Raw genomic sequence first — 27,257 nt, 5'->3', positions numbered from 1 at the left:
TAATATTGGGAAATACCCTTTATTTTCAAAGAATTTACTGGAAGAGGATAGTGTAAATCAAATCTGATTAATCTCTTAAAAGTTGTATTTGTCATGTACAAAAGACAACATTACATTGATATAATCAATAGTCCTTCCATTCTTATAGCACAGTCACTATTGTACAACTGTGGTCATTTTCTTTCTCCAAACAAACATAAATCCTTCTCATTCAGGCTGATTGGCCACCGTGGCTGTCTCTCACTTCTCCTTCAGCCACTTCTGTAGGAGCTGGAAGACGTGTTCCCGAGCCAGGGTCAGCTGGGGGAGATCCTCAGCTCTGGCAGGGTACATGTTGGCACAGTGGGCTGTTCCTGGATCAGAGTGAGATAGAGATAGATATATATACATATACACATACATATACACACACACACACACACAAGAGATAGAGAGAGAGATTGCTGTTATACAGTGATATGACACTGCTCTCTTGATCTCTTCCTGTACAAAGCATTTGTCAGATGCTGAAATGACCTGAATGTAGTCACAAGTCACCATAGACATCAGTTGAAGGATAGAACGGACCAACATTGAGCCCTCACCCTTTATGAAGATGGCAGGGAGGTCATCTGAGATGCTAGAGGTGATGCCCAGGGCATGCCAGGGGTCGATGGAACCGTTGGGGAAAACTATTCTCGTGGCACGGATGTTGTAGCTGCCGTAGTTCTCATTGGTCTGGTCTATTCCAGTGTAGAGTGTCTTAGCGCTGATGCTGAAAATGTCCTGACACTGTTCCACATGGTACCTGCCAGAGAGGGAAGGGATGGAAAGAGAGAGGAGAGGCGCCCATTGATCCAGTTATTCCACAGAGAGACATTCCTTCACTAGTACACACACACCTGGAGGAGAATACTTGTCAGCATTAAATAAGTACTCACTGGAGGCCAAAGCCACCGAAGGGCTGGTTAGGAGAATCAGTGGTCTGGAAGTAACCAAACTCAGTGCAGGTCTGGTACGTCCACTGTCTCCCTGGATACACAGAGATACATACACACACTGCCTATGGAAAGTATTCAGACCCCTTGACTATTTCCACGTTTTGTTAGGTTACAGCCTTATTCTCAAATTGATCAAATTGTTATTTTTCCTCATCAATCTACACACACACTACCCCATAATGGCAAAGCAAAAACAGTTTAGACACTGTTGCTAATTTATCTTAAAAAAATTAAATATTACATTTACATAAGTATTCAGATCCTTACTCAGTACTTTGTTGAAGCACCTTTGGCAGCAATTACAGCTTCACGTCTTCTTGGATATGACGCTACAAGCTTGGCACACCTGTATTTGGGGAGTTTCTCCCATTATTCTCTGCAGATCCTCTCAATCTCTGTCAGGTTGGATGGGGAGCGTTACTACCCAGCTATTTTCAAGTCTCTCAAGAGATGTTCGATCGGGTTCAAGTCCGGGCTCTGGCTGGGACATTCAGAGACTTGTCCTGAAGCCACTCCTGCGTTATCTTGGCTGTGTGCTTAGGGTCGTTGTCCAGTTGGAAGGAGAACCGTCGCGCCAGTCTGAGGTCCTGAGCACTCTGGAACAGGTTTTCATCAAGGATCACTCTGTACTTTACTCTGTTCATCTTTGCCTCAATCCTGACTAGTCTCCCAGTCCCTGCCGCTGAAATACATCCCCACAGCATGACGCTGCCACCACCAGGCTTAACAGTAGGGACGTTGCCAGGTTTCCTCCAGATGTGACACTTGGCATTCAGGCCAAAGAGTTAAATATTGGTTTCATTAGACCAGAGTATCTTGTTTCTCATGGTCTGAGAGTCTTTAGGTGCCTTTTGGCAAACTCCAAGCGAGCTGTCATGTATCTTTTATTGAGGAGTGGCTTCCGTCTGGCCGCTCTACCATAAAGGCCTGATTGGTGGAGTGCTGCAGAGATGGTTGTCCTTCTGGAAGGTTCTCCCACCTCCACAGAGAAACTCTAGAGCTCTGTTAGAGTGACCATTGGGTTCTTGGTCACCTCCCTGACCAAGGCCCTTCTCCCCTGATTGCTTAGTTTGGCCGGCGGCCAGCTCTAGGAAGAGTCTTGGTGGTTCCAAACTTATTCCATTTAAGAATGATGGAGGCTACTGTGTTATTGGGGACCTTCAATGCTACAGAAATGTTTTGGTACCTTTCCTCAGATCTGTGCCTCGACACAATCCTGTCTCGGGGCTCTATGGACAATTCCTTCGACCCCATGGCTTGGTTTTTGCTCTGACATGCACTGTCAACTGTGGGACCTTATATAGACAGGTGTGTGCCTTTCCAAATCATGTCCAATCAATTTAATTTACCACAGGTGGACTCCAATCAAGTTGTAGAAACATGTTAAGGTTGATCAATGGAAACAGGTTCCCCCTTGAGCTCAATTTCGAGTCTCATTTCAAAGGGTCTGAATACTTATGTACATAAGTTATTTCTGTTTTTTATTGACAAAATGTCTAAAAACCTGTTTTCGCTTTGTCATTATGGGGTATTGTGTGTAAATTGCTGAGGACATTTTTTTATTTAATCCATTTTAGAATAAGGCTGTAACATAACAAAATGTGGAAAAAGTCAAGGGGTCTGAATACTTTCAGAAGACACTGTACATATAGTAGGGGCCAATCAACACCGTCAGTTACAGTATATTTAGTTATATAATAATCATTTGTATGCATGTCTCCGATGACTTCATCTTGTCTGATTCACTAGAGCAAATATGTGTCTCACTAGAACAAATGTTAACTTTCAACTTCATTGCTTAAATTACATAGTAATACAACAAGACTTGAATGACAGGTTAAGTTGTCAAAAATTATTTGAGTGAAAAACTATTTACTGTTCAAATGCACTGTTTTGTGCCTTTGAGCAAAGACAAAGAAAGGAAAGAGAGAGGGAGAAAAGTTACCAGGAAGAGAGGGAGAGAGAAGGGAAAAGTGGGTGGTTTACAGAAGCTCCGGGGGGCTCTTTAAAAGCCCACTTCCTGTCCCAGTGATCCCCACTAAACCAATAAGCCCTCCCAGCCAAGGAAACTATCCCTGGGAACCACGGCCACAGCCAAAGGCCAGAGCACAACATGGAAACTGGTTGAACATTATTACTAACCGAACACAACCTATGACAGGGCTCTAACCAAAGTTCTAGATCAGAGGATATAGAGAGACAGCACTATCCACTGTAAAACTAAAATGAATATATGTAAAATGCCTGTCTTAGCAAATGCACGCAGACAAACAAACACACACGTACGCACACAACCCCACCGTCAAGCAGTATAACAAGGAGGGATCTTTCTTTAACGCTGAATAACACTATTAAAAGTGTATAAAACACACTTTACACGCTGCAGAGGCAACAGGAGCCAAACCTGCTCTATCTCCAGGCCATCACTTGTACTCTTCATTTTCTTCACAAAACATATAGCATGAGATAGTCCATTCAAATGGTGTGTACAGTGATCACCATTCAAATTTAGCAAAGCAAATAATTGTGCAAATAGCAATGCAAATAAAAGCCTTATGGACAAGGATCCCCTGGACCGGTATTGTGTGACGGCCTCAGTGTTCCTCAGCGTGTTAACTGCTGATAAAGCAGGTTTGGCTTCTTCTGTCCCTTGGCATTGTACAGAGTTGGTTTTATTGAGGACATTGACATACATCCCCAGAGAGATGCTCTACCCCTTCCCCCTCACCACTCCAACCCCTCTCCCACTATGGGATCCTTTGCCCCTCAAATCCCTCGGCTTGGGGTCCTTTGCCCCTCTCCCCCCGCACCTCCCCCGCAGTGCGGTCCTTTGCCCCTCTACCCCCTCACCTCCCCCACCGTGGGGTCCGCTATAGGATGTGTTCCTGAGGTCCTGAAGGTTAGCGTTGTAGGTGATGTCTTTAAAACAGGGCTTAAGAAGGTGGGTAATGGTTCTGAGGCGAACAAAAGCAGCGAAGCGGTAGTAGGGGTCTCCCAGAGAGGCATCGGTCATCACACCACACACAGTCTTAATGGTGCAGTTCGTGTCCAACACATGCTGCAATGACACAACATCATGGTTACTCACTACAACTGTGGGTGGAAGTCTGTAGATTCTCATTAACTACCGCTGTCTATCTACAGTACCAGTCAAAAGTTTGGACACACCTACTCATTCCAGGTTTTTTTTCTAATTTTTACTATTTTCTACAATGTAGACTAAAAGCTGTCATCAAGGCAAAGGGTTTAACACTTTTTTGGTTACTACATGATTCCATATGTGTTATTTCATAGTTTTGATGTCTTCACTATTATTCTACAATGTAGAAAATAGTACAAATTAAAGAAAAACCCTTGAATGAGTAGGTGTGTCCAAACTTTTGACTGGTACTGTACTTGTATCTTACATAGCTATACATTTCTACTAAGTATGCTAAGCAGCTAAGGTACATGTGAGATCTTTAGTTAGTTACAGATTTACTACAACTGGGTTCGACACAGAGCTGTATAAATTAACCCCACCTGTGACCATCACAAGAAGACATGTCTATGTTTGGATCTCTGCTATATTAAGTTAATACATGGGAAAATAATAATCTTATAAACATTGTTTCATAAGATGACCATTTCCTTCCTATTTTATGAGCCACACATTGCTCAACCATGCAGGGGTATTAGATTATCTGGTTTACTCACTACACAAATTCCTCAATGGTACCTGAACCCCCAGCCCCTATCCATCCCTCTGGGCGCTGGAGCCAACCAATCACTTTATTAGTGTGTTGTTCTGTGGAGTTCATACAAAACCACTCCTTTTAAAGCAGCTCTCTGCTCTGAGGCCAGGAAACTGGAGCCTGTCTGAATCCAAAGGCTCTTTTGTGCCCTTTTTCCACATTATTCGTAATTGGACTCACATCTCCACCGGCAACAAGCCACAGAGAGAATCGCCATGGTAACCACAAAAGACCCCTGGGAAAATGGTCAGATCTCTAAGCTCGGACCCCCCTCTCTGGCCTCCCTTCCTGAGGTAAAGACAGACACTACTTGGTTATGAGAGGGGTCATGGTTTCGGATAGGGGTGCAAGAAAGCCCAGAGAACCGCCAGGAGAGCCTCTTTTCTGGGCCACAACCCGCTTTGGAAGAATTGCGGTTTTATTTCCTCCCTTGGGCTTCAGCTTTGAGCTACCTGTCCCTTCTTCCTCAACCCCATTTCCAGTGGTGTAAAGTACTAAAGTTAAATTACTTGAAAGTACTACTTAAATAGTTTTTTTTAATTTATCTGTACTTTACCATTTATATTTTGACTACTTTAACTTTACTACATTCCTAAAGAAATGTATTTTTAATTTTTAACTGACTTCACTAGTTAAGTGAAGGTAGTTAAGAACAAATTCTTATTTTCAATGACAGCCTAGGAACAGTGGGATAACTGCCTTGTTCAGGGGCAGAACGACAGATTTTTACCTTGTCAGCTCGGGGATTCGATCTTGCAACCTTTCGGTTACTAGTCCAATGCTCTAACCACTAGGCTACCTGCCGCCCCGATGTATTTTCAGCGGTGGAAAAAGTACTCAATTGTCATACTTAGAAAATAACTCAAGTTAAAGTGAAAGTCACCCAGTAAAATACTAATTGAGTAAAAGTCTAAAAGTATTTGGTTTTAAATATACTTAAGTATCAAAAGTAAAACTGTAAATCATTTCAAATTCCTTATATTAAGCAAACCAGACGGCACCATTTTCTTGTGTTTTGAATTTATGGATCGCCAGAGGCACACTCCAACACTCAGACATAACTTACAAATGAAACATTTGTGTTTGTGAGTCCGCCAGATCATAGGCAGTAGGACTGACCAATGATGTTCTCTTGATAAGTGAGTGAATTGGACAATTTTTCTGTCCTACTAAGTATTCAAAATGTAACGAGTACTTTTGGGTGTCAGGGAAAATGTATAATTTTCTTAAAAGTAAAAAGTACATTATTTTCTTTAGTAATGTAGTGAAGTAAAAGTAGTCAAAAATATAAATAGTCAAGTAAAGTACAGATACCCACAAAAAACTACTTAAGTATTATTTTAAAGTATTTTTACTTAAGTACTTTACACCACTGTGTACTTTTTACTCCATACATTTTCCTTGACACCCAAAAGTTACATTTTGAATGCTTAGCAGGACAGGAAAATGGTCTAATTCATACACTTATCAAGAGAACATCCCTGGTCATTCCTGCTGCCTCTGATCTGGCGGACTCACTAAGCACATGCTTCATTTTTAAATGATATCTTAGTGTTGGAGCGCACCCCTGGCTATCCGTAAATTTAAAACACAAGAACGCGAGGCTGTCTGGTTTGATTAATATAAGAAATTATAAATGATTTATACTTTTACTTTTGATACTTAAGTATATTTTAGCAATTCCATTTACTTTTAATACTTAAGTATATTTAAAAGTAAATCATTTAAGACTTTTACTCAATTAGTATTTTACTGGGTGACTTTCACTTTTACTTGAGTCATAATCTATTAATGTATCTTTACTTTTACTAAAGTATGACAATTGGGTACTTTTTCCACCACTGCCCATTTCAGCCCCAAACTACCATAATCCTGACTCAAAATGGTTCCTCTCCTAGGTCAACCATGCTCCTTATACCCTGAAATGACATACTGTCCACAAACCTCTCTTACCTCAAATTCTCTATTGTCATTGTTGTATTGGACTGTGTTCATAATGTTGTCTGCCAGGGCATCTAGGATGTATGCCCGGTCCTTCTCTGACTGGATCTGCAGTTTTGAACATAAACTGAGAGACAGAGAATGAAGGCGTGAGAGTGAGCGAGAGAGAGAGTGAGCTGTGTTACAGAGACCGAGGGCCACTGCTGATGACAGTATAGAGTATGCACATTCATGGAACTAGTCCTCTGTATAAGTAAGCCTGGCACAATGGTATTTATCTTTGTCTAAACAACCTCATCTTATACACTAGGTCACTATTGTTCTGTTTTAGAGTCCATTTGACACCAACATTAGCTCACTCCATTCTATCTAGTCATTTTTGTACAAGTGGAAAGGAGCCCTAAGGTACTCCTGACGCTTACAGTATATACATCAGTGGAGGCTCCTCAGAGAAGGAAGTGGAAGACCATCCTCCTCAGTGAATTTTTAAATTTTTTATTTCACCTTTATTTAACCAGGTAGGCTAGTTGAGAACAAGTTCTCATTTGCAACTGCGACCTGGCCAAGATAAAGCAAAGCAGTTCGACACATACAACAACAGAGTTACACATGGAATAAACAAACATACAATCAATAATACAGTAGAAAAGTCTATATACAGCATGATCAATTTAAAAAGTAGTTTTGTTTAAAAATGTATCCTTTTTAGATAACACTATACTAAATATATTCATATGTCATCAAATAATTGATTAAAATACACTGTTTGCAATGAAGGTCTACAGTAACTTCAACAGCACTGTCTGGGCTAGCACCATGGTGTAGCCGAAGGACAGCTAACTTCAGTCCTCCTCTGCCTACATTGACTTTAATACAAAACCTAAGAGGCGGGTAGGCCTCACCCCCTTCCATAGACATACATGGTAATTATGACCACTTCCGGAGGACGTCCTCCAACCAATCAAAGCTTTTGCAGTATGAACTGACATGTTGTCCATCCAATCATAGATGTAGGATCAGAGAACGAACCTAGAGTGTTGTATTGGGATTGTGCCACAGAGCATTATGGGGGTTCTATGTGTTGAGAAGTTTGGTAACATTGTTAGAGATTAAGAGAAAAGAGCTATAGTTGAGCATTTTTGGGAAATTATTCAATTTAAATTCATTATTTTTTAATTACAGGAGATGGAGGAGGTATATTATAAATTGTTTTATTGGGTTTAGAACATTATTTTTGTGTCCAGTTAGTGCAATTTATTTACATTTGCCTTGCTAACTTCAGTAGCTAGCTAGCTAACGTTACCAGCATGAGTGTGCTGTTTTCTCAACCCGAATGGTAGAATGGCCAACGCTGCCGAAAATGTTGTGGACTTTTTGTTAAAGAACCCCTTTCACTCTCTGGGGTACACGGAAAAGGTGCTAATTAAAATCGAGGGTCCACCTCTGCCTGAGATCAGTTTCATGAAGAAGAATGAAAAGGTGAGGGCATTCAATACAAACTGGGGTCAAATGTATAGCTGGTTAACAGGGAGCCTGTCATCAAGCCGCCTGTAATTGCACGTTACGATGCTTTACATGCTGAACATCTTTTCTGGGATGTTGAAAACAATTCTGAATGATTTGATAGCTTCCATCGCATCATTCAGTAAAATTTAGATTAGAGAGCTTGATGCAGCTCATTTTTTTGCATGCGCTCAAGTAGGCTTTGCACTTTTCTCTGGTATTTATTTAACAAAGATAAAGTCACTCCGGACAGACACAAGCAAAAACTCATGACATAATGTGGCAGCAGCCTAGGCTACACCTAAACATGAGAGATCTGACATGTTATATGGGATGAAAACTAGACCATTTTTCAGTCTGATCAACTGTAGGCCACTAATTAAGAGCAGATGCGTCCATCTGGTCAGGGTAAACTAATTGGTAACATTATGTATTTATAGTCCATTTGTGTGTCAGGAGAAAGTTTGAATGTGATCAAATTTAGATTCTATTCAAAATTGGGCTGGCTAGGCTGCCTATACTTTTTTAATCCAAAAATGATTCTGGAATTAATCAATCAACATAATAGTGATGACAGATGTGAGTACATTTTTATAAGGCCTACAGCTGCATAAAGCTGTATGGTGCAAACATGCATAAAGCAAGCTCAGCCCTGTGAGTTCTATTGTCTACCAGTTGTTGTCTGGGTAGAGGAAATCCCCCCCTAATCTAGTCTAAATATAATTTATATGAACAAATATAAGGTAGATGCAGAGTGTTTTCATCCCCCCCAGGGCCAGGAGTTTTGTTCCAGGAGTTTTTTAAAACCATGTGACTTGATTATGAAAAACTGGTCCCATCATAGCCCTTATAAAAGCTTTTTACAACTGATTAATCACTGTCATACCCTCTAAGGTCCAGAGTTTTCCTAGTTCGGTTAACAAATAAGGAAAAACTCCAGGCCCCTGGGGGTAAAAATTGCCCCAAGGCTCTGGGACCTATGGTGCCACCAGTCTGCTTGCAGTTGTCAGTTATCATCATCAGGTATGTGGATGATCAGGGCTTTATTCAGGAACATTTCTTGGGCTACTTTGATGTGTCAAGTGGTCAAGATGCGCAGTCTGTTTGACTTTTTTGAGATGTCTGAGTTTAAGTTCATAGAGAAACTCGTTGTCCAAACCTACGATGGCGCAGCTGTAATGGAATGTATCTGCCAAGTCCCCTCATGTTCCTTGATTAAGAGGTGACGACTACTCCACTCCACTACCATTGTCAACTTTCTCCTGACATGAACTGAAGCCACGACTTCTCATGTGCCCACTCATCCACTGGCACATTGAGTGTTTCCCTTCCAAGCACTGTGAGTACCCTTATCAATTTCCTCACATTACTGTATGTAGAGTCAATCACATACACAATCACATTATTACTCATTGCTTGGACTAAATCATTCTCAGCTCTTTTGTCTAACTGTGTAGTCTGTTGTGTTATTGTTTACCAGGGGGCAGGGCTACCGACGTTAAGGCTAATCTGAAGATGGTGCTGGCTAAAGCTAAAACTGGCGAGTGTAGAGAGTATAGGGATATTGTTATCCATGTCGGCACCAACGATGTTAGGATGAAACAGTCAGAGGTCACCAAGCGCAACAAAGCTTCAGCGTGTAAATCAGCTAGAAAGATGTGTCGGCATCGAGTAATTGTCTCTGGCCCCCTCCCAGTTAGGTGGAGTGATGAGCTCGACAGCAGGCTCATAACTCAATCGCTGGTTGAAAACTGTTTTCTGCCCCTCCCAAAAGATAGAATTTGTAGATAATTGGCCCTCTTTCTGGGACTCACCCACAAACAGGACCAAGCCTGGCCTGTTGAGGAGTGATGGACTCCATCCTAGCTGGAGGGGTGCTCTCATCTTATCTACGAACATAGACAGGGCTCTAACTCCCCTAGCTCCACAATGAAATACGGTGCAGGCCAGGCAGCAGGCTGTTAGCCAGCCTGCCAGCTTAGTGGAGTCTGCCACTAGCACAGTCAGTGTAGTCAGCTCAGCTATCCCCATTGAGACCGTGTCTGTGCCTCGACCTAGGTTGGGCAAAATTAAAGATGGCGGTGTTCGCTTTAGCAATCTCACTAGTATAAAGACCTCCTCCATTCCTGCCATTATTGAAAGAGATCGTGATACCTCACATCTCAATATAGGGCTACTTAATGTTAGATCCCTCACTTCAAAGGCAGTTATAGTCAATGAACTAAACACTGATCATAATCTTGATGTGATTGGCCTGACTGAAACATGGCTTAAGCCTGATGAATTTACTGTGTTAAATGAGGCCTCACCCCCTGGTTACACTAGTGACCATATCCCCCGCGCATCCCGCAAAGGCGGAGGTGTTAACATTTACGATAGCAAATTTCAATTTACAAAAAAAACCCCTGACGTTTTCATCTTTTGAGCTTCTAGTCATGAAATCTATACAGCCTACTCAATCACTTTTTATAGCTACTGTTTACAGGCCTCCTGGGCCATATGCAGCGTTTCTCACTGAGTTCCCTGAATTCCTATCGGACATTATAGTCACAGCAGATAATATTCAAATTTTTGGTGACTTTAATATTCACATGGAAAAGTCCACAGACCCACTCCAAAAGGCTTTCGGAGCCATCATCGACTCAGTGGGTTTTGTCCAACATGTCTCTGGACCTACTCACTGCCACAGTCATACTCTGGACCTAGTTTTGTCCCGTGGAATAAATGTTGTTGATCTTAATGTTTTTACCCATAATCCTGGACTATCGGACCACCATTTTATTACGTTTGCAATCGCAACAAATAATCTGCTCAGACCCCAACCAAGGAGCATCAAAAGTCACGCTATAAATTCTTAGACAACCCAAAGATTCCTTGATGCCCTTCCAGACTCCCTCTGCCTACCCAAGGACGTCAGAGGACAAAAATCAGTTAACCACCTAACTGAGGAACTCAATTTAACCTTGCGCAATACCCTAGATGCAGCTGCACCCCTAAAAACTAAAAACATTTGTCAAAAGAAACTAGCTCCCTGGAAAACAGAAAATACACAAGCTCTGAAGGAAGCTTTCAGAAAATTGGAACGGAAATGGCGCCACACCAAACTGGAAGTCTTCCGACTAGCTTGGAAAGACAATACCGTGCAGTATCGAAGAGCCCTCACTGCTGCTCAATCATCCTATTTTTCCAACTTAATTGAGGAAAATAAGAACAATCCGAAATTTATTTTTGATACTGTCGCAAAGCTAACTAAAAAGCAGCATTCCCCAAGAGAGGATGGCTTTCACTTCAGCAGTAATAAATTCATGAACTTCTTTGAGGAAAAGATCATGATCATTAGAAAGCAAATTACGGACTCCTCTTTAAATCTGCGTATTCCTCCAAAGCTCCGTTGTCCTGAGTCTGCACAACTCTGCCAGGACATAGGATCAAGGGAGACACTAAAGTGTTTTAGTACTATATCTCTTGACACAATGATGAAAAGAATCATGGCCTCTAAACCTTCAAGCTACATACTGGACCCTATTCCAACTAAACTACTGAAAGAGCTGCTTCCTGTGCTTGGCCCTCCTATGTTGAACATAATAAATGGCTCTCTATCCACCGGATGTGTACCAAACTCACTAAAAGTGGCAGTAATAAAGCCTCTCTTGAAAAAGCCAAATCTTGACCCAGAAAATATAAAAAACTAAATCGGCCTATATTGAATCTTCCATTCCTCTCAACAACAAAAAAAAAGCTTTTGCGCAGCAACTCACTGCCTTCCTAAAGACAAACAATGTATACGAAACGCTTCAGTCTGGTTTTAGACCCCATCATAGCACTGAGACTGCACTTGTGAAGGTGGTAAATTACCTTTTAATGGCATCAGACCGAGGCTCTGCATCTGTCCTCGTGCTCCTAGATCTTAGTGCTGCTTTTGATACCATCGATCACCACATTCTTTTGGAGAGATTGGAAACCCAAATTGGTCTACACGGACAAGTTCTGGCCTGGTTTAGATATTATCTGTCAGAAAGATATCAGTTTGTCTCTGTGAATGGTTTGTCCTCTGACAAATCAACTGTAAATTTCGGTGTTTCTCAAGGTTCCGTTTTAGGACCACTATTGTTTTCACTATATATTTTACCTCTTGAGGATGTCATTCGAAAACATTTTAAATTTCACTACTATGCGGATGACACACAGCTGTACATTTCAATGAAACATGGTGAAGCCCCAAAATTGCCCTCACTAGAAGCCTGTGTTTCAGACATAAGGAAGTGGATGGCTGCAAACGTTCTACTTTTAAACTCTGACAAAACAGAGATGCTTGTTCTAGGTCCCAAGAAACAAAGAGATCTTCTGTTGAATCTGACAATTAATCTTGATGGTTGTACAGTCGTCTCAAATAAAACTGTGAAGGACCTCGGCGTTACTTTGGACCCTGATCACTCTTTTGAAGAACATATCAAGACTGTTTCAAGGACAGCTTTTTTCCATCTACGTAACATTGCAAAAATCTGAAACTTTGTCCAAAAATGATGCAAAAAAAATTTATCCATGCTTTTGTTACTTCTAGGTTGGACTACTGCAATGCTCTACTTTCCGGCTACCTGGATAAAGCACTAAATAAACTTCAGTTAGTGCTAAATACGGCTGCTAGAATCCTGACTAGAACCCAAAAAATGTATCATATTACTCCAGTGCTAGCCTCCCTACACTGGCTTCCTGTTAAGGCAAGGGCTGATTTCAAGGTTTTACTGCTAACCTACAAAGCATTACATGGGCTTGCTCCTACCCATCTTTCCGATTTGGTCCTGCTGTACATACCTACACGTACGCTACGGTCACAAGACACAGGCCTCCTAATTGTCCCTAGAATTTCTAAGCAAACAGCTGGAGGCAGGGCTTTCTCCTATAGAGCTCCATTTTTATGGAATGGTCTGCCTACCCATGTGAGAGACGCAGACTCGGTCTCAACCTTTAAGTCTTTATTGAGGACTCATCTCTTCAGTAGGTCCTATGATTGAGTGTAGTCTGGCCCAGGAGTGTGAAGGTGAACGGAAAGGCTCTGGAGCAACGAACCACACTTGCTGTCTCTGCCTAGCCGGTTCCCCTCTCTCCACTGGGATTCTCTGCCTCTAACCCTATTACAGGGGCTGAGTCACTGGCTTACTGATGTTCTTCCATGCCGTCCCTAGGAGGGGTGCGTCACTTGAGTGGGTTGAGTCACTGACGTGGTCTTCCTGTCTGGGTTGGCGCTCCCCCTTGGGTTGTGCCGTGGCGTCTTTGTGGGCTATACTCGGCCTTGTCTCAGGATGGTAAGTTGGTGGTTGAAGATATACCTCTAGTGGTGTGGGGGCTGTGCTTTGGCAAAGTGGGTGGGGTTATATCCTGCCTGTTTGGCCCTGTCCGGGGGTATCATCAGATGGGCCCACAGTGTCTCCTGACCCCTCCTGTCTCAGCCTCCAGTATTTATGCTGCAGTAGTTTATGTGTCGGGGGGCTAGGGTCAGTCTGTTATATCTGGAGTATTTCTCCTGTCTTATCCGGTGTCCTGTGTGAATTTAAGTATGCTCTCTCTAATTCTCTCTTTTCTCTCTCTTCGAGGACCTGAGCCCTAGGACCATGCCTCAGGACTACCTGGTATGATGACTCCTTGCTGTCCCCAGTCCACCTGGCCGTGCTGCTGCTCCAGTTTCAACTGTTCTGCCTGCGGCTATGGAACCCTGACCTGTTCAGCGGACGTGCTACCTGTCCCAGACCTGCTGTTTTCAACTCTCTAGAGACAGCAGGAGCGGTAGAGATACTCTCAATGATCGGCTATGAAAAGCCAACTGACATTTACTCTTGAGGTGCTGACTTGTTGCACCCTCGACAACTACTGTGATTACTATTATTATTATTATTTGACCATGCTGGTCATTTATGAACATTTGAACATCTTGGCCATGTTCTGTTATAATCTCCACCCGGCACAGCCAGAAGAGGACTGGCCACCCCTCATAGCCTGGTTCCTCTCTAGGTTTCTTCCTAGGTTTTGGCCTTTCTAGGGAGTTTTTCCTAGCCACCGTGCTTCTACACCTGCATTACTTGCTGTTTGGGGTTTTAGGCTGGGTTTCTGTACAGCACTTTGAGATATCAGCTGATGTAAGAAGGGCTATATAAATACATTTGATTTGTCTTCCCAGTAAAATCCTGTCCAGCACTGGTCAAGTCTCTGAACACCTCAACTCATGCCTCATACCCTCATTCAATCACTGCTGTGATCCCTTTCCAACACTGTAAGTAGCCCTCTCATTCCCCTTCCCCATAATATTGTACTATACATGTTGTTATTAAATGTTTCAGGTTAAAATAATTAGTCATTGATGATTTTTGAAACACACTTTGTGGTCTCCGTGCGTTCCGCGCCTATACTGTGAGTCTCCCATCCACCTCAATTTTAAGTCACCAGCCTCCACTGATATACATACCCACAAACATAAAACTACCTGGAAGTGTAAGAAGAGTCCAAATTTGGTGGTACCAAATGCACTCCATTGATATAAGTGATATGTTGCAACAGACTGACAGAAGGAAATACTTGACCCATCCCGTCAGTTAGGTTTAAGATAACAGGTTAAGACAACGTAGTAATTCCATACAGAAGCATTCGAAAATAAACAAATTCATTGGACTCAGCGCCGGAGTGAAAATGACGGCGTGAATGGCAGTACAGAAGTTCGTCAAAGTGTAAAATGAACACAATCGTATTGAATTTCAGCTAACTGCTCAGCAAACACATAGCATACACTGTTTTACTGTCATTTTATTCATTTAAACGTTTTTCTAATTCTCTAAAGCCAATTTATTACTTGATTTCCCGAACACTAGTTAACTTTTCAATGCTGATCCTGTAGAATCAGCCACGGCGCTGGTGCAATGAGTGTGTTTATTTTCGAACTGTATATATTAGCCTGTCAGCTTAATATAACCAGGATATTACACGGGACCCTCACACCCATAACCAGGGGATAATGAAGTCGTCCATCATGGTGACAGTGATTGGGTTGAGGGGGGCTGCCTAGGGGGGCTGCATAGTGGTTAGTGTGGGGTAGGGCTGGCACAATTACCGTGTAACTGACATTTATGGATGAAGACCAGCATGAAAATAAAATAACCGTCATAACATTTAAAAAAATAAAATAAATACGAACAGCTGAATGAACACGGGACAGCTGGGCATTAGTGTGGTTGAGTCCGTTTCTGCTGTAACATGGACTCTTCACAATGTGATTAAACTTTGTTGCTCCTTTCTGAAACAAGCAAGGTGTTGCAGCAAATGAGTCTTCAGTTGCATAGGCAACACCCCCCCTCTCTACAGCAGCAGCACACATAGGGTGCGTTCGTAAATATACTCTGGTTATCTACTCCGATTTCAGAGCACTCTCGCCTGAGTGTGCAGAACGCAGAATAACTGATGAATTTACGAACGCTCAACACCGATTGAATATGGCCAGGGCCAGTAAATGTCAGCAAAAAAAGCGTAATTAAATTGTTGCCACCATCACAGTTAGTCACAAACGCTCTGGATAACATGAAAACAGCCTAACCAGCTCTGCTAGGGCGAGTAAAAAGGTGTTCTCTCATTTGTGCCTGGAAGTAGCCAGCCAGCTAGCCAAAGTTAACCAGTTAGCTTGGGTGCTTGACTGCCGTTGTGAGGTAAGAACGCTCGGATCAACCCTACTCCTCAGCCAGAGCATCCAGTGAGCGCTCTGAACATTCAGAGAGCGAAACGCTCTGAATTTACAAAACGGACAATCTGACAGCGCTCTGAATTTACAAAACGGACAATCTGACAGCGCTCTGAATTTACAAAACGGACAATCTGACAGCGCTCTGAATTTACAAAACGGACAATCTGACAGCGCTCTGAATTTACAAAACGGACAATCTGACAGCGCTCTGAATTTACAAAACGGACAATCTAACAGCGCTTTGAATTTACGAACGTCCAGAGCGCACTCTGAGCGCCTTCTGGCACTCCAGATTGAATTTACAAACACACCCAGAAATAGAATGAATAGAACGAGCTTGGAACCTCTAACCCTGGCAATTTGACTGGTAAACTCATGATTACACTCGTAATTGCTGCCTGTTATTGTGATGTAATAATTTCTAAGGTAATGTAGAAAGTTCATTCAAATTATGTTAACCGATGTGGCCCATGCAATTTTTGTAATGTCAGTTAAGTTGAATCAACAAATCACAGCACATATTGATGAGTACACTTCCTGCTTTTACTTCCCCCAATGGCCGCCAGTCCACCCATTATGCCATCATTGACTTGAATGGGGACGAGCGTTCTATTCATTCTATTTAAGGACTCAGGAGCAGAGGAGAAAATGTGAGGTAATGTGTGTTTTTTTACTATTCTAACATTGGGCTAGCAAATTACCGTCATCCAAAAGCCCTAGAGGGTTGTTGTTTGTGTTGTCATTAGTCACCGCCCACAACAGGCCCAGTCCCACCCACTAGTTGAGGTCACATGTTGACTTTGGAAGTGACCTGTGACAGAGCGACCTCAGGACAGAACTGTGACGATGACACTGTCTCTCAGAGGTATCTTGTGGTTAGAAAATTGGACAGACGGAGACATGGCCTACATGTACATTTGTGTTTTTGTGTGTGTGTGTGCACTTGTACAGTGTGGTCAGGCGGCTGCCCAGACAAATGCATGGTCTATGCGTGTCAGTCTGACATCAGTAGCAGTAGCCAGACTAATAAAACAGTCTCAGCCCACCATTCACCATATAAAATGACCATACAGTCACTATGACAACCTGGAACAAGCACACAGAGAACATGCAGTAATAAGAGACTGCCCCTAAAGCCAAAGACCAATGTGACCAAGGCATGCAGACACGCAAACTCATAGCCACACACACACACACACACAAACACTTCACTAAAACCCTTTCAAGTCTACAAACACACTAAGAAATGATACGATGAAGGTTAAGAGGTTACCGGCTAGGGAGAGGTTAACAGGGAGCAGGAAAGGTTAACAGGGAGAGGGAGAGGTTAACAGGGAGAGGGAGAGGTTGACAGGGAGAGGTTGAGAGGGAAAGGTTAACAGGGAGAGGGAAAGAGGGAGAGGTTAAAGAGGGAGAGGGAGAGGTTAACAGGGAGAGGTTGAGAGGGAGAGGTTGAGGGAAAGGTTAAGAGGGAGAGGGAAGGATAAGAGGGATTGAATGAAGAGGTGGAGAGTGATTCCTTTGTCGGCTTGGAGCACCAATGCCTTTCAGAGAGACTCTATTGCCGTGTCTAGACTTGACAATTCTTGCAGCTTTAGTATTCTGATCATAGAGTTCTGATCATGGAATTTCGAACCAGTCATGCATCTACACCTACATTTAAATGTCCACAGTGTGCCCGAATTCCATTTTCCCGCACTATATTCCTGTATGCATTCTACAAAATGGTAGAATAGGCAAAATAGCATTGCTTGCTGGCTAGCTACAGTATTTAGCAGCTACAGTATTTAGCTACTGCTGATGGCCTCTATAGCTAGACAGCAAGCTGGCAAGCAATGCTAAAGGGATTGCATACAGGTTAGCATAACTATAGCCCCAAAAGAAATATTATTCTACATAAACTCAGCAAAAAAAGAAACAGCCCTTTTTCAGGACCCTGTCTAGGACCCTGTCTTTCAAAGATAATTCGTAAAAATCCAAATAACTTCAGATCTTCTTTGTAAAGGGTTTAAACACTGTTTCCCATGCTTGTTCAATGAACAATAAACTATTAATGAACATGCACCTGTGGAACGGTCGTTAAGACACTAACAGCTTACAGACGGTAGGAAATGAAGGTCACAGTTATGAACACTTAGGACACTAAAGAGTCCTTTCTACTGACTCTGAAAAACACCAAAAGAAAGATGCCCAGGGTCCCTGCACATCTGCTTGAACGTGCCTTAGGCATGCTGCAAGGAGGCATGAGGACTGCAGATGTGGCCAGGGCAATAAATTGCAATGTTCGTACTGTGAGACGCCTAAGACCGCGCTATAGGAAGACAGGACGGACAGCTGATCATCCTCGCAGTGGCAGACCACGTGTAACAACACCTGCACAGGATCGGTACATCTGAACTTCACACCTGCGGGACAGGTACAGGATGGCAACAACAACTGCCCTAGTTACACCAGGAACGCACAATCCCTCCATCAGTGTTCAGACTGTCCGCAATAGGCTGAGAGAGGCTGGACTGAGGGCTTGTAGGCCTGTTGTAAAGCAGGTCCTCACCAGACATCACCGGCAACAACGTCGCCTATGGGCACAAACCCACCGTCGCTGGACCAGACAGGACTGGCAAAAAGTGCTCTTCACTGACGAGTCGAGGTATTGTCTCACCAGGGGTGATGGTCGGATTCGCGTTTATCATCAAAGGAATGAGCGTTACACCGAGGCCTGTACTCTGGAGCGGGATCGATTTGGAGGTGGAGGGTCCGTCATGGTCTGGGGCGGTGTGTCACAGCATCATCGGACTGAGCTTGTTGTCATTACAGGCAATCTCAACGCTGTGCGTTACACGAAAGACATCCTCCTCCCTCATGTGGTACCCTTCCTGCAGGCTCATCCTGACATGACACTCCAACATGACAATGCCACCAGCCATACTGCTCGTTCTGTGCATGATTTCCTGCAAGACAGGAATGTCAGTGTTCTGCCATGGCCAGCGAAGAGCCCGGATCTCAATCCCATTGAGCACGTCTGGGACCTGTTGGATCGGAGGGTGAGGGCTAGGGCCATTCCCCCCAGAAATGTCCTGGAACTTGCAGGTGCCTTGGTGGAAGAGTTGGGTAACATCTCACAGCAAGAACTGGAAAATCTGGTGCAGTCCATGAGGAGGAGATGTACTGCAGTACTTAATGCAGCTGGTGGCCACACCAGATACTGACTGTTACTTTTGATTTTGACCCCCCCTTTGTTCAGGGACACATTATTCCATTTATGTTACTCACATGTCTGTGGAACTTGTTCAGTTTATGTCTCAGTTGTTGAATCTTGTTATGTTCATACAAATATTTAACATGTTAATTAAGTTTGCTGAAAATAAACGCAGTTGACAGTGAGGACGGTTTCTTTTTTGCTGAGTTTATTAGCTAGCTGGCTAGCATTTATGAGGCCAGCTCACATACTAGGAATGTATTTCCTCCAACAACTTGCCTAGTTAAACAAAGGTTAAATAAAAAATATATTATTAAGAAAAGGGGCCTCTAGGTCCCAAAACACAAGCTTTCTGGAGGCTTGTGGGAGAAGTGCTGATGATGTTACCCACTCTATGCGCTTTCGGTTGCCTGATTGTGTCCAGACTGAGAAATCCGCACACAATGCATCCCTGACCACCTCCTGAAGTGGTCAGCCAGATTTGAACACAATCAGACCACAAAGCGACTTTTGTGCATCTAGACCAGTCTTTTGAATGCGATCTTTGTATTCTGATAGCAGAAGTTGCATGTAAGTGTGAAGTGTAGACATTACCATAGAGACAGGATCAAATGCCATGGCATTCCAACAGATTGCAGTACGTGCTCGACATTCCGATATCTCAATGTCTGCCAGTGCAGACATTGAAGGCCAAGAGAGGTGAGCTGAAACCAGACCCATCTCACACCAGCACCCTCAGTACCCTCAGTACCCTCAACACACACACACACACACACACACACACACACACACACACACACTTAGGGCAGGACAGTTAGGAGAGGAGCTGGAGTGACTGGATAATTTCCTGGCACTTGACCCCAATTTAATAACACAGCTGTTTGTCCTCTGCCACACCACACACCTGTTGTGGTATTCGTCATTCTCTACTATGTAGTGATTCCTCTTACTGGAACTATTCTCTACTATTCCAGTAGATGAGAATAACTAATTGAGGGAGTGTATATGCTTGTGGTGTGACGACCCTCCCACTCTGTCTGCCAAATTCTTTCTCTTTGCTCTTGTTTTCCTTAATAGGATGTCGGTGGGCGGAGCCGGGAGGGTCGTCAGCGAAATGGGACACACCTGGGCCCGGGTGTGTCCCGGGGATAAATACACCTCTTCCCCATTCATTGAGGAGACTCTCTCCATGCAGACACACTGTTAGAGTTTGGTTGTGGCCAGTTTGTTTGTTTGTTTGTTTTGGCACCCTTCAACACCCCTCATTATCACATCTATGCATGCAACCACTCACTTACACACACCATTATAGGTTACTTCAGTTATTAAATATATTTTTAAATATATCTCCACGTTGTCTCCCTTTTTGTTACGGGCTTTGATCCGGTTCATGACAGTGGACTATATTGTGAGAGGCGGAGGGAGGGCGGGAAAAGAGGAGGGGTGTAGTACTTGAAGTCTTTGGTGACGTTGTCGTAGTTGTTGGGGTCTTTGATGCGCTCCTGTAGGGTGTCAAAAGCCTTCTTTACCAGCAGGGGGCACTCTGGGTTCTCAGCTGCCAGGGCCCGCCACACCACCTCCAGGTACTCTGGGCAAAATGCAGAGAGAGAGAGAGAGACAACACACAGTTCAAACACAAGTCACTATGAACCAACACTATTTAAACAGAGCAAATAACATTTTGAGACAATATAAAGACATGGTGACTGTTCCAACACAGAGCCAGTAAGTCATGTCATAATATATAATGAGTGGATTGTATTTATAGAACCCTTTCTGCCTCCAGTCTCTAAGTACCTCCCAAAGTCATACTTAAACAGTGCGTAGGAGTACTGTTCAAATAACCTGAACCTTATTTAGAATATCGTACAGTGTTCAGAGTTATAAGAGTTTTCAAACATATTGTTGAAGTGTCTCAGTCCCAGTATGGACACAGGCCAGCTCCATGTGTGGTTACCACAATAATAACCGTATTATTTCAATGTTTATAACGTTCTAAAAATGATGATCTTTACAGTGGAAAAAGTGAGCCTTGTTTAGGCGAACAAGATGAAGCACTTATGGTTAAAAACACTCACTAAACCACAATGACCTGCTCATTGTTGGGAAATAGAAACTGGCGTGGACTGGGAGAAATATGACGGTATATGACATCAGTGCAGTATTCCCAACTGAGCTTCTGTGTTTGTTGGTTGATCTCTAAATGTTCCCAGTCTCATCAAAAGGGGTCAGTGTGTGTTGTTATAGTTGTCCATATTCCAAGACACTGTTTCCTTGGTGACACCCTTGTCAAATCAAATCAAAGTTTGTCACGTGCGCCGAATACAACAGGTGTAGACCTTACAGTGAAATGCTTACTTACAGGCTCTAACCAAAAGTGCAAAAAAGGTATTAGGTGAACAATAGGTAAGTAAAGAAATAAAAACAACAGTAAAAAAGACAGTGAAAAAAAAAAGTAGCGGGGCTATATACAGGCACCAGTTAGTCAGGCTGATTGAGGTAGTATGTGCATGTAAATATGGTTAAAGTGACTATGCATATTTGATAAACAGAGAGTAGCAGTAGCGTAAAAGAGGGGTTGGCGGATGGTGGGTGGCCGGTCACAATGCAGATAGCCCGGTTAGCCATTTGATTACCTGTTCAGGAGTCTTATGGCTTGGGGGTAAAAACTGTTGAGAAGCTTTTTTGTCCTAGACTTGGCACTCCAGTACCTCTTCCCATGCGGTAGTAGAGAGAACAGTCTATGACTGGGGTGGCTGGGGTCTTTGACAATTGTTAGGGTCTTCCTCTGACACCGCCTGGTGTAGAGGTCCTGGATGGCAAGCAGCTTAGCCCCAGTGACATACAGGGCCATACGCACTACCCTCTGTAGTGCCTTGCGGTCGGAGGCCGAGCAATTGTCGTACCAGGCAGTGATGCAACCAGTCAGGATGCTCTCGATGTTGCAGCTGTAGAACCTTTTCAGGATCTCAGGACCCATGCCAAATCTTTTTAGTTTCTTGAGGGGGAAATAGGCTTCGTCGTGCCCTCTTCACGACTGTCTTGGTGTGTTTAGACCATTCTAGTTTGTTGGTGATGTGGACACCAAGGAACTTGAAGCTCTCAACCTTCTCCACTACAGCCCCGTCGATGAGAATGGGGGAGTGCTTGGTCCTCCTTTTCCTGTAGTCCACAATCATCTCCTTAGTCTTGGTTACATTGAGGAATAGGTTGTTATTCTGGCACCACCCAGCCAGGTCTCTGACCTCCTCACTATAGGCTGTCTCGTCGTTGTCGGTGATCAGGCCTAGCACTGTTGTGTCGTCTGCAAACTTAATGATGGTGTTGGAGTCGTGCCTGGCCATGCAGTCGTGGGTGAACAAGGAGTACAGGAGGGAGCTGAGCACGCACCCCTGAGGGGCTCCAGTGTTGAGGATCAGCGTGGCAGATGTGTTGCTACCTACCCTCACCACCTGGGGGCAGCCCGTCCGGAAGTCCAGGATCCAGTTGCAGAGGGAGGTGTTTAGTCCCAGGATCCTTAGCTTATTAATGAGCTTTGAGGGTACTATGGTGTTGAACGCTGAGTTGTAGTCAATGAATACAATTCTCACGTAGGTGTTCCATTTGTCCAGGTGGGAAAGGGCAGTGTGGAGTGCAATAGAGATTGCATCATCTGTGGATCTGTTTGGGCGGTATGCAAATTGGAGTGGGTAGAGGGTTTCTGGGATAATGCTGTTGATGTGAACCATTACCAGCCTTTCAAAGCACTTCATGGCTACGGACGTGAGTGCTACGGGTCTGTAGTCATTTAGGCAGGTTGCCTTCGTGTTCTTGGGTACAGGGACTATGGCGGTCTGCTTGAAACATGTTGGTATTACAGACTCAATCAGGGACATGTTGAAAATGTCAGTGTAGACACCTGCCAGTTGGTCAGCACATGCCCGGAGCACACGTCCTGGTAATCCGTCTGGCCCCGCAGCCTTGTGAATGTTGACCTGTTTAATGGTCTTACTCACGTCGGCTACGGAGAGCGTGATCACACAGTTGTCCGGAACAGCTGATGCTCTCATGCATGCCTCAGTGTTGCTTGCCTCGAAGCGAGAATAGAAATGATTTAGCTCGTCTGGTAGGCTCGTGTCACTGGGCAGCTCGCCGCTGTGCTTCCCTTTGTAGTCTGTAATAGTTTGCAAGCCCTGCCACATAAGACGAGCGTCGGAGCCGGTGTAATACGATTCAATCTTAGCCCTGTATTAACGCTTTGCCTGTTTGATATAGCAGGATTTTTAATAAGCTTCCGGATTAGAGTCCCGCACATTGAAAGCGGCACCTCTACCCTTTAGCTCAGTGCGAATGTTGCCTGTAATCCATGGCTTCTGGTTGGGGTATGTACAGTCACTGTGGAGACGACGTCCTCACTGCACTTATTGATAAAGCCAGTGACTGATGTGGTGTACTCCTCAATGTCATCGGAAGAATCCCGGAACATGTTCCAGTCTGTGATAGCAAAACAGTCCTGTAGTTTAGCATCTGCTTCACCTGACCACTTTTTTTATAGACCAAGTCACTTGTGCTTCCTGCTTTAATTTTTGCTTGTAAGCAGGAATCAGGAGGATAGAATTGTCGTCAGATTTACCAGATGGAGGGCGAGGGAGAGCTCTTCCTCGAGAAACCAGTGAGACAATTGAAGAGAGAAAAGAAGAGAAAGCCAAAGACAACAACCTAGAGAGGACCCTTCACTCTTCCCCATCCACCACTATTCCTCTATCTGCCCTTCAGGGTATAACACTGACCATTATCCTCAACTCTAATATACATAGTGACCAGTGGAAGCTGCTGAGGGGAGGATGGCTCATAATAATGGCTGGAATAGAGTCAATGGAATACTATCAAACTGTCACGTCCTGACCAGAAGAGGGCGTATTGCTTAGTCTTGGTCAGGATGTGGCAGGTGGTTTGTGTTTGTTAAATGTGTTGGTGATTGGGACTTCCAATTGAAGGCAGGTGTATATAGTTGCCTTTGATTGGAAGTCCTATATAGGTGTGTGTGTGTGTTTTTCTTTGGGGTTGTGGGGAATTGATTTTGCACTGCGTTTTGTATAGCCTGCAAGACTGTCCATGTCGTGAGTACTGTCTAGTGTTGTTTTTCAAGTGGATGCCTTACATGTTTTGTCAGTAATAAACATGAGTGTCCACAATCCCGCTGCGCCTTGGTCCTTCTCTCTCCCATGCGACATATTCGCCGAAGAGTACGACATTTTCTGTGACACAAACATATGGTTTTCATTGCCTCCATTCAAGCAATTACTATGAGCCGTCCTCCCCTCAGCAGCCTCCACTGATAGTGACAGGCTCATAGTCAGTGCATGACTATTTCCAGTTCATTATTCCATAAAATGGATCTGCCTGGGGACTATACTCAGCAAGGTGAAACATTCAGAACATTGGGATCTTCTGAAGTCCAGGCCAATCCAGGCTCAACCTTTTGTTATGCCTCTGCTGTTTATTGAGTGATTTGCTTAAGTTTATTTCAGACAAATGTTAAAATGATTGAGACACCCTCCTCCAGGTATTCTGTAACACCCTGAAACTCCTACAGGCAGAGTGACACTGGTCATGTAGAGAAAGAGAGATGGGGACTTGGACAAGCCTGAGAGAAAATTGACAGATCGCTGAGAGAAAGGAGGATTACTGTGTGTTATTATTACCTGAGAAGTTGACCGTGGCATGGAGAGGTGCGCTGCTTGCCACAGCAGCATGAATCAGGTGGGGGTACTTGAGTCGGGACCAGGCTGCCAGCGCACCTGGGTATGACCCGCCGAATGCCACCCACTTGCTGTTGGTCAAGCCCCGTTGTTTAGCGATGACAGTGCGGAAGTGAGCCAGGTCGGCCAGAGCTTGTTGACTGCTGAGGAACCGCAGGTTCTCTGTGCTCAGGTCACTGTGAGGGACAAGACAGACAAGGGGCTAATCAAGTCAGGAGGAAGCCAGTTTGAGAGCCTCACTCAACACCTGGTTGACTATTTCTATATTCTGTATGAACGACACGTCAATCAATCCCACTAGGTAGTCACCTGGAACACATTTCAATTAACAGATGTGCCTTGTTAAAAGTTCATTTGTGGAATTTCTTTCTTCTTAATGCATTTGAGCCAATCAGTTCTGTTGTGACAAGGTACGGCTGGTATACAGAAGATAGCCCTATTTGGTAAAATACCAAGTCCATATTATGGCAAGAACAGCTCAGATAAGCAAAGAGAAACAACAGTCCATCATTACTTTAAGAAATGAAGGTCAGTCAATGTGGAACATTTCAAGAACTTTGAAAGTTTCTTCAAGTGCAGTCGCAAAAACCATCAAGCGCTATGATGAAACTGGTTTCCATGTGGACCGCTACAGGAAAGGAAGACAGTTAACAGCCTCAGAAATTGCAGCCCAAATAAATGCTTCACAGAGTTCAAGTAACAGACACATCTCAACATCAACTGTTCAGAGGAAACTGCGTGAATCAGGCCTTCATGGTCAAATTGCTGCAAAGAAACCACTACTAAAGGTCACCAGTAAGAAGAAGAGACTTGCTTGGGCCAAGAAACATGAGCAATGGACATTAGACTGGTGGAAATCTGTCCTTCGGTCTGATGAGTCCAAATGTGAGATTTTTGGTTCCAACCGCTGTGTCTTTGTGAGACGCAGAGTAGGTGAACGGATGATCTCCGCATGTGTGTTTCCCACCGTGAAGCATGGAGGAGGTATGATGTTTTGGGGTGCTTTGCTGGTGACACTGACAGTGATTTATTTACAATTCAAGGCACACCTAACCAGCATGGCTACTACAGCATTCTGCAGCGATACGCCATCCCATTTGTTTTTTTCCTCGTCAATCTACACACAATACCCCATAATGACAAAGCAAAAACAGGTTTGTTTTTCAACAGGACAATGATCTAACACCTCCAGGCTGTGTAAGGGCTATTTGACCAAGAAGGAGAGTGATAGAGTGCTGCATCAGATAGCCTGGCCTCCATAATCACCCGACCTCAACCCAATTAGTTTGGGATGAGTTGGGCCACATAGTGAAAGAAAAGCAGCTAACAAGTGATAAGCATATGTGGGAACTGTTGGAAAAGCATTCCAGGTGAAGCTGGTTGAGAGAATGCCAATAGTGTGCAAAGCTGTCATCAAGGCAAAGGGTGGCTACTTTTTAGAATCTAAAATATATTTTGATTTGTTTAACACTTGTTTGGTTACTCCATGATTCCATATGTGTTATTTCATAGTTTTGATGTCTTAAATATTATATTTTACAATGTAGAAAATAGTAAAAATAAAGAAAAACCCTTGAATGAGTAGGTGTCCAAACATTTGACTGATACTGTATATTTAAAAAACGTACACCGTGGGATGACTGTCGCCGTAGAAACGATGCTCTACCATAAAACAGAGGGCGCCGAGCTTCTTGGCATAAGTAAGCCAGGCCGACCCAGGGTTCATGGCCATCCATCCGGCGTTGATTGGACCCTCTCCGCCGATCATCAAAAACACCGGTCCTCCAGCTCTGTAGTGCGTCTCAGTTACAAGGAATTTCTGGAAATGTAATAAACGGTATGTTGTGTTATGCATGAACTAACAGACTTGATCACGTCTAGACAGTAGACAGAAAAACGAACAGGTAACTGATATCTCCATATACTGCAGTGCGAATAAGAATATAATAAAATGTCAGAACTTACTTGATCCCACACTCGACTGTCTGCACCGTTGAAGTGGTCCAGTTTTTGCGTAATCCATTGCTCCTGAAAGACAGGTTTGTTTTTTCCCTTCGGCACATCATTAGAAGATCTATCTATTTCTATGAATTTTCTGTTAGCGTCACAAGGGACACACAGACATGCTAAAGTAAAAACTATGATTGCTTGAAAAGCCATGTTGACGGGCTGGGAAAAACTAACAATTAAATATCATAGAAAAGTTGAAAGTACTCTTTTGCAAATATAAAGACACGTGATATTTGTTTACGTGATCATGTGAATGTTTTTTTCCTATTTGTGTATGTGCCAACTTTGGATATACTAAGTGCTGCCATCTATCGTCGTGGGGTTAAGAGTAGGGATTGGTGCAATATTATTCCCGCATAGCAGGTGGCGGTAGAACACTATCGATGTCAGCAAACTTCCACGGTTCTGAAGAGAGGAAGTTGTGCGCCTGGT

General features: G+C 43.6%; 1 protein-coding gene across 1 annotated transcript; it reads right to left on the bottom strand.

The window, feature by feature from the left end:
* prss59 (serine protease 59, putative) lies at nt 1-27,086 on the bottom strand. Its single transcript, XM_045703934.2, has 9 exons — nt 26,781-27,086; nt 26,444-26,634; nt 24,759-24,991; nt 20,527-20,662; nt 6,668-6,782; nt 3,831-4,038; nt 921-1,011; nt 585-787; nt 1-353 (listed from the first exon to the last, which is right to left on the bottom strand). Exons 1-9 carry the CDS (start codon nt 26,973-26,975, stop codon nt 241-243), a joined length of 1,485 nt encoding a protein of 494 aa, XP_045559890.1. The 5' UTR covers nt 26,976-27,086; the 3' UTR covers nt 1-240.
* Between the last annotated feature and the right edge of the window lie 171 nt (nt 27,087-27,257).

This window comes from Salmo salar, chromosome 20 (assembly GCF_965601325.2).
Source record: "Salmo salar chromosome 20, fSalSal1, whole genome shotgun sequence".
Lineage (NCBI taxonomy): Eukaryota > Metazoa > Chordata > Actinopteri > Salmoniformes > Salmonidae > Salmo > Salmo salar.
This window is presented reverse-complemented; position numbering and strand designations above follow the sequence as displayed.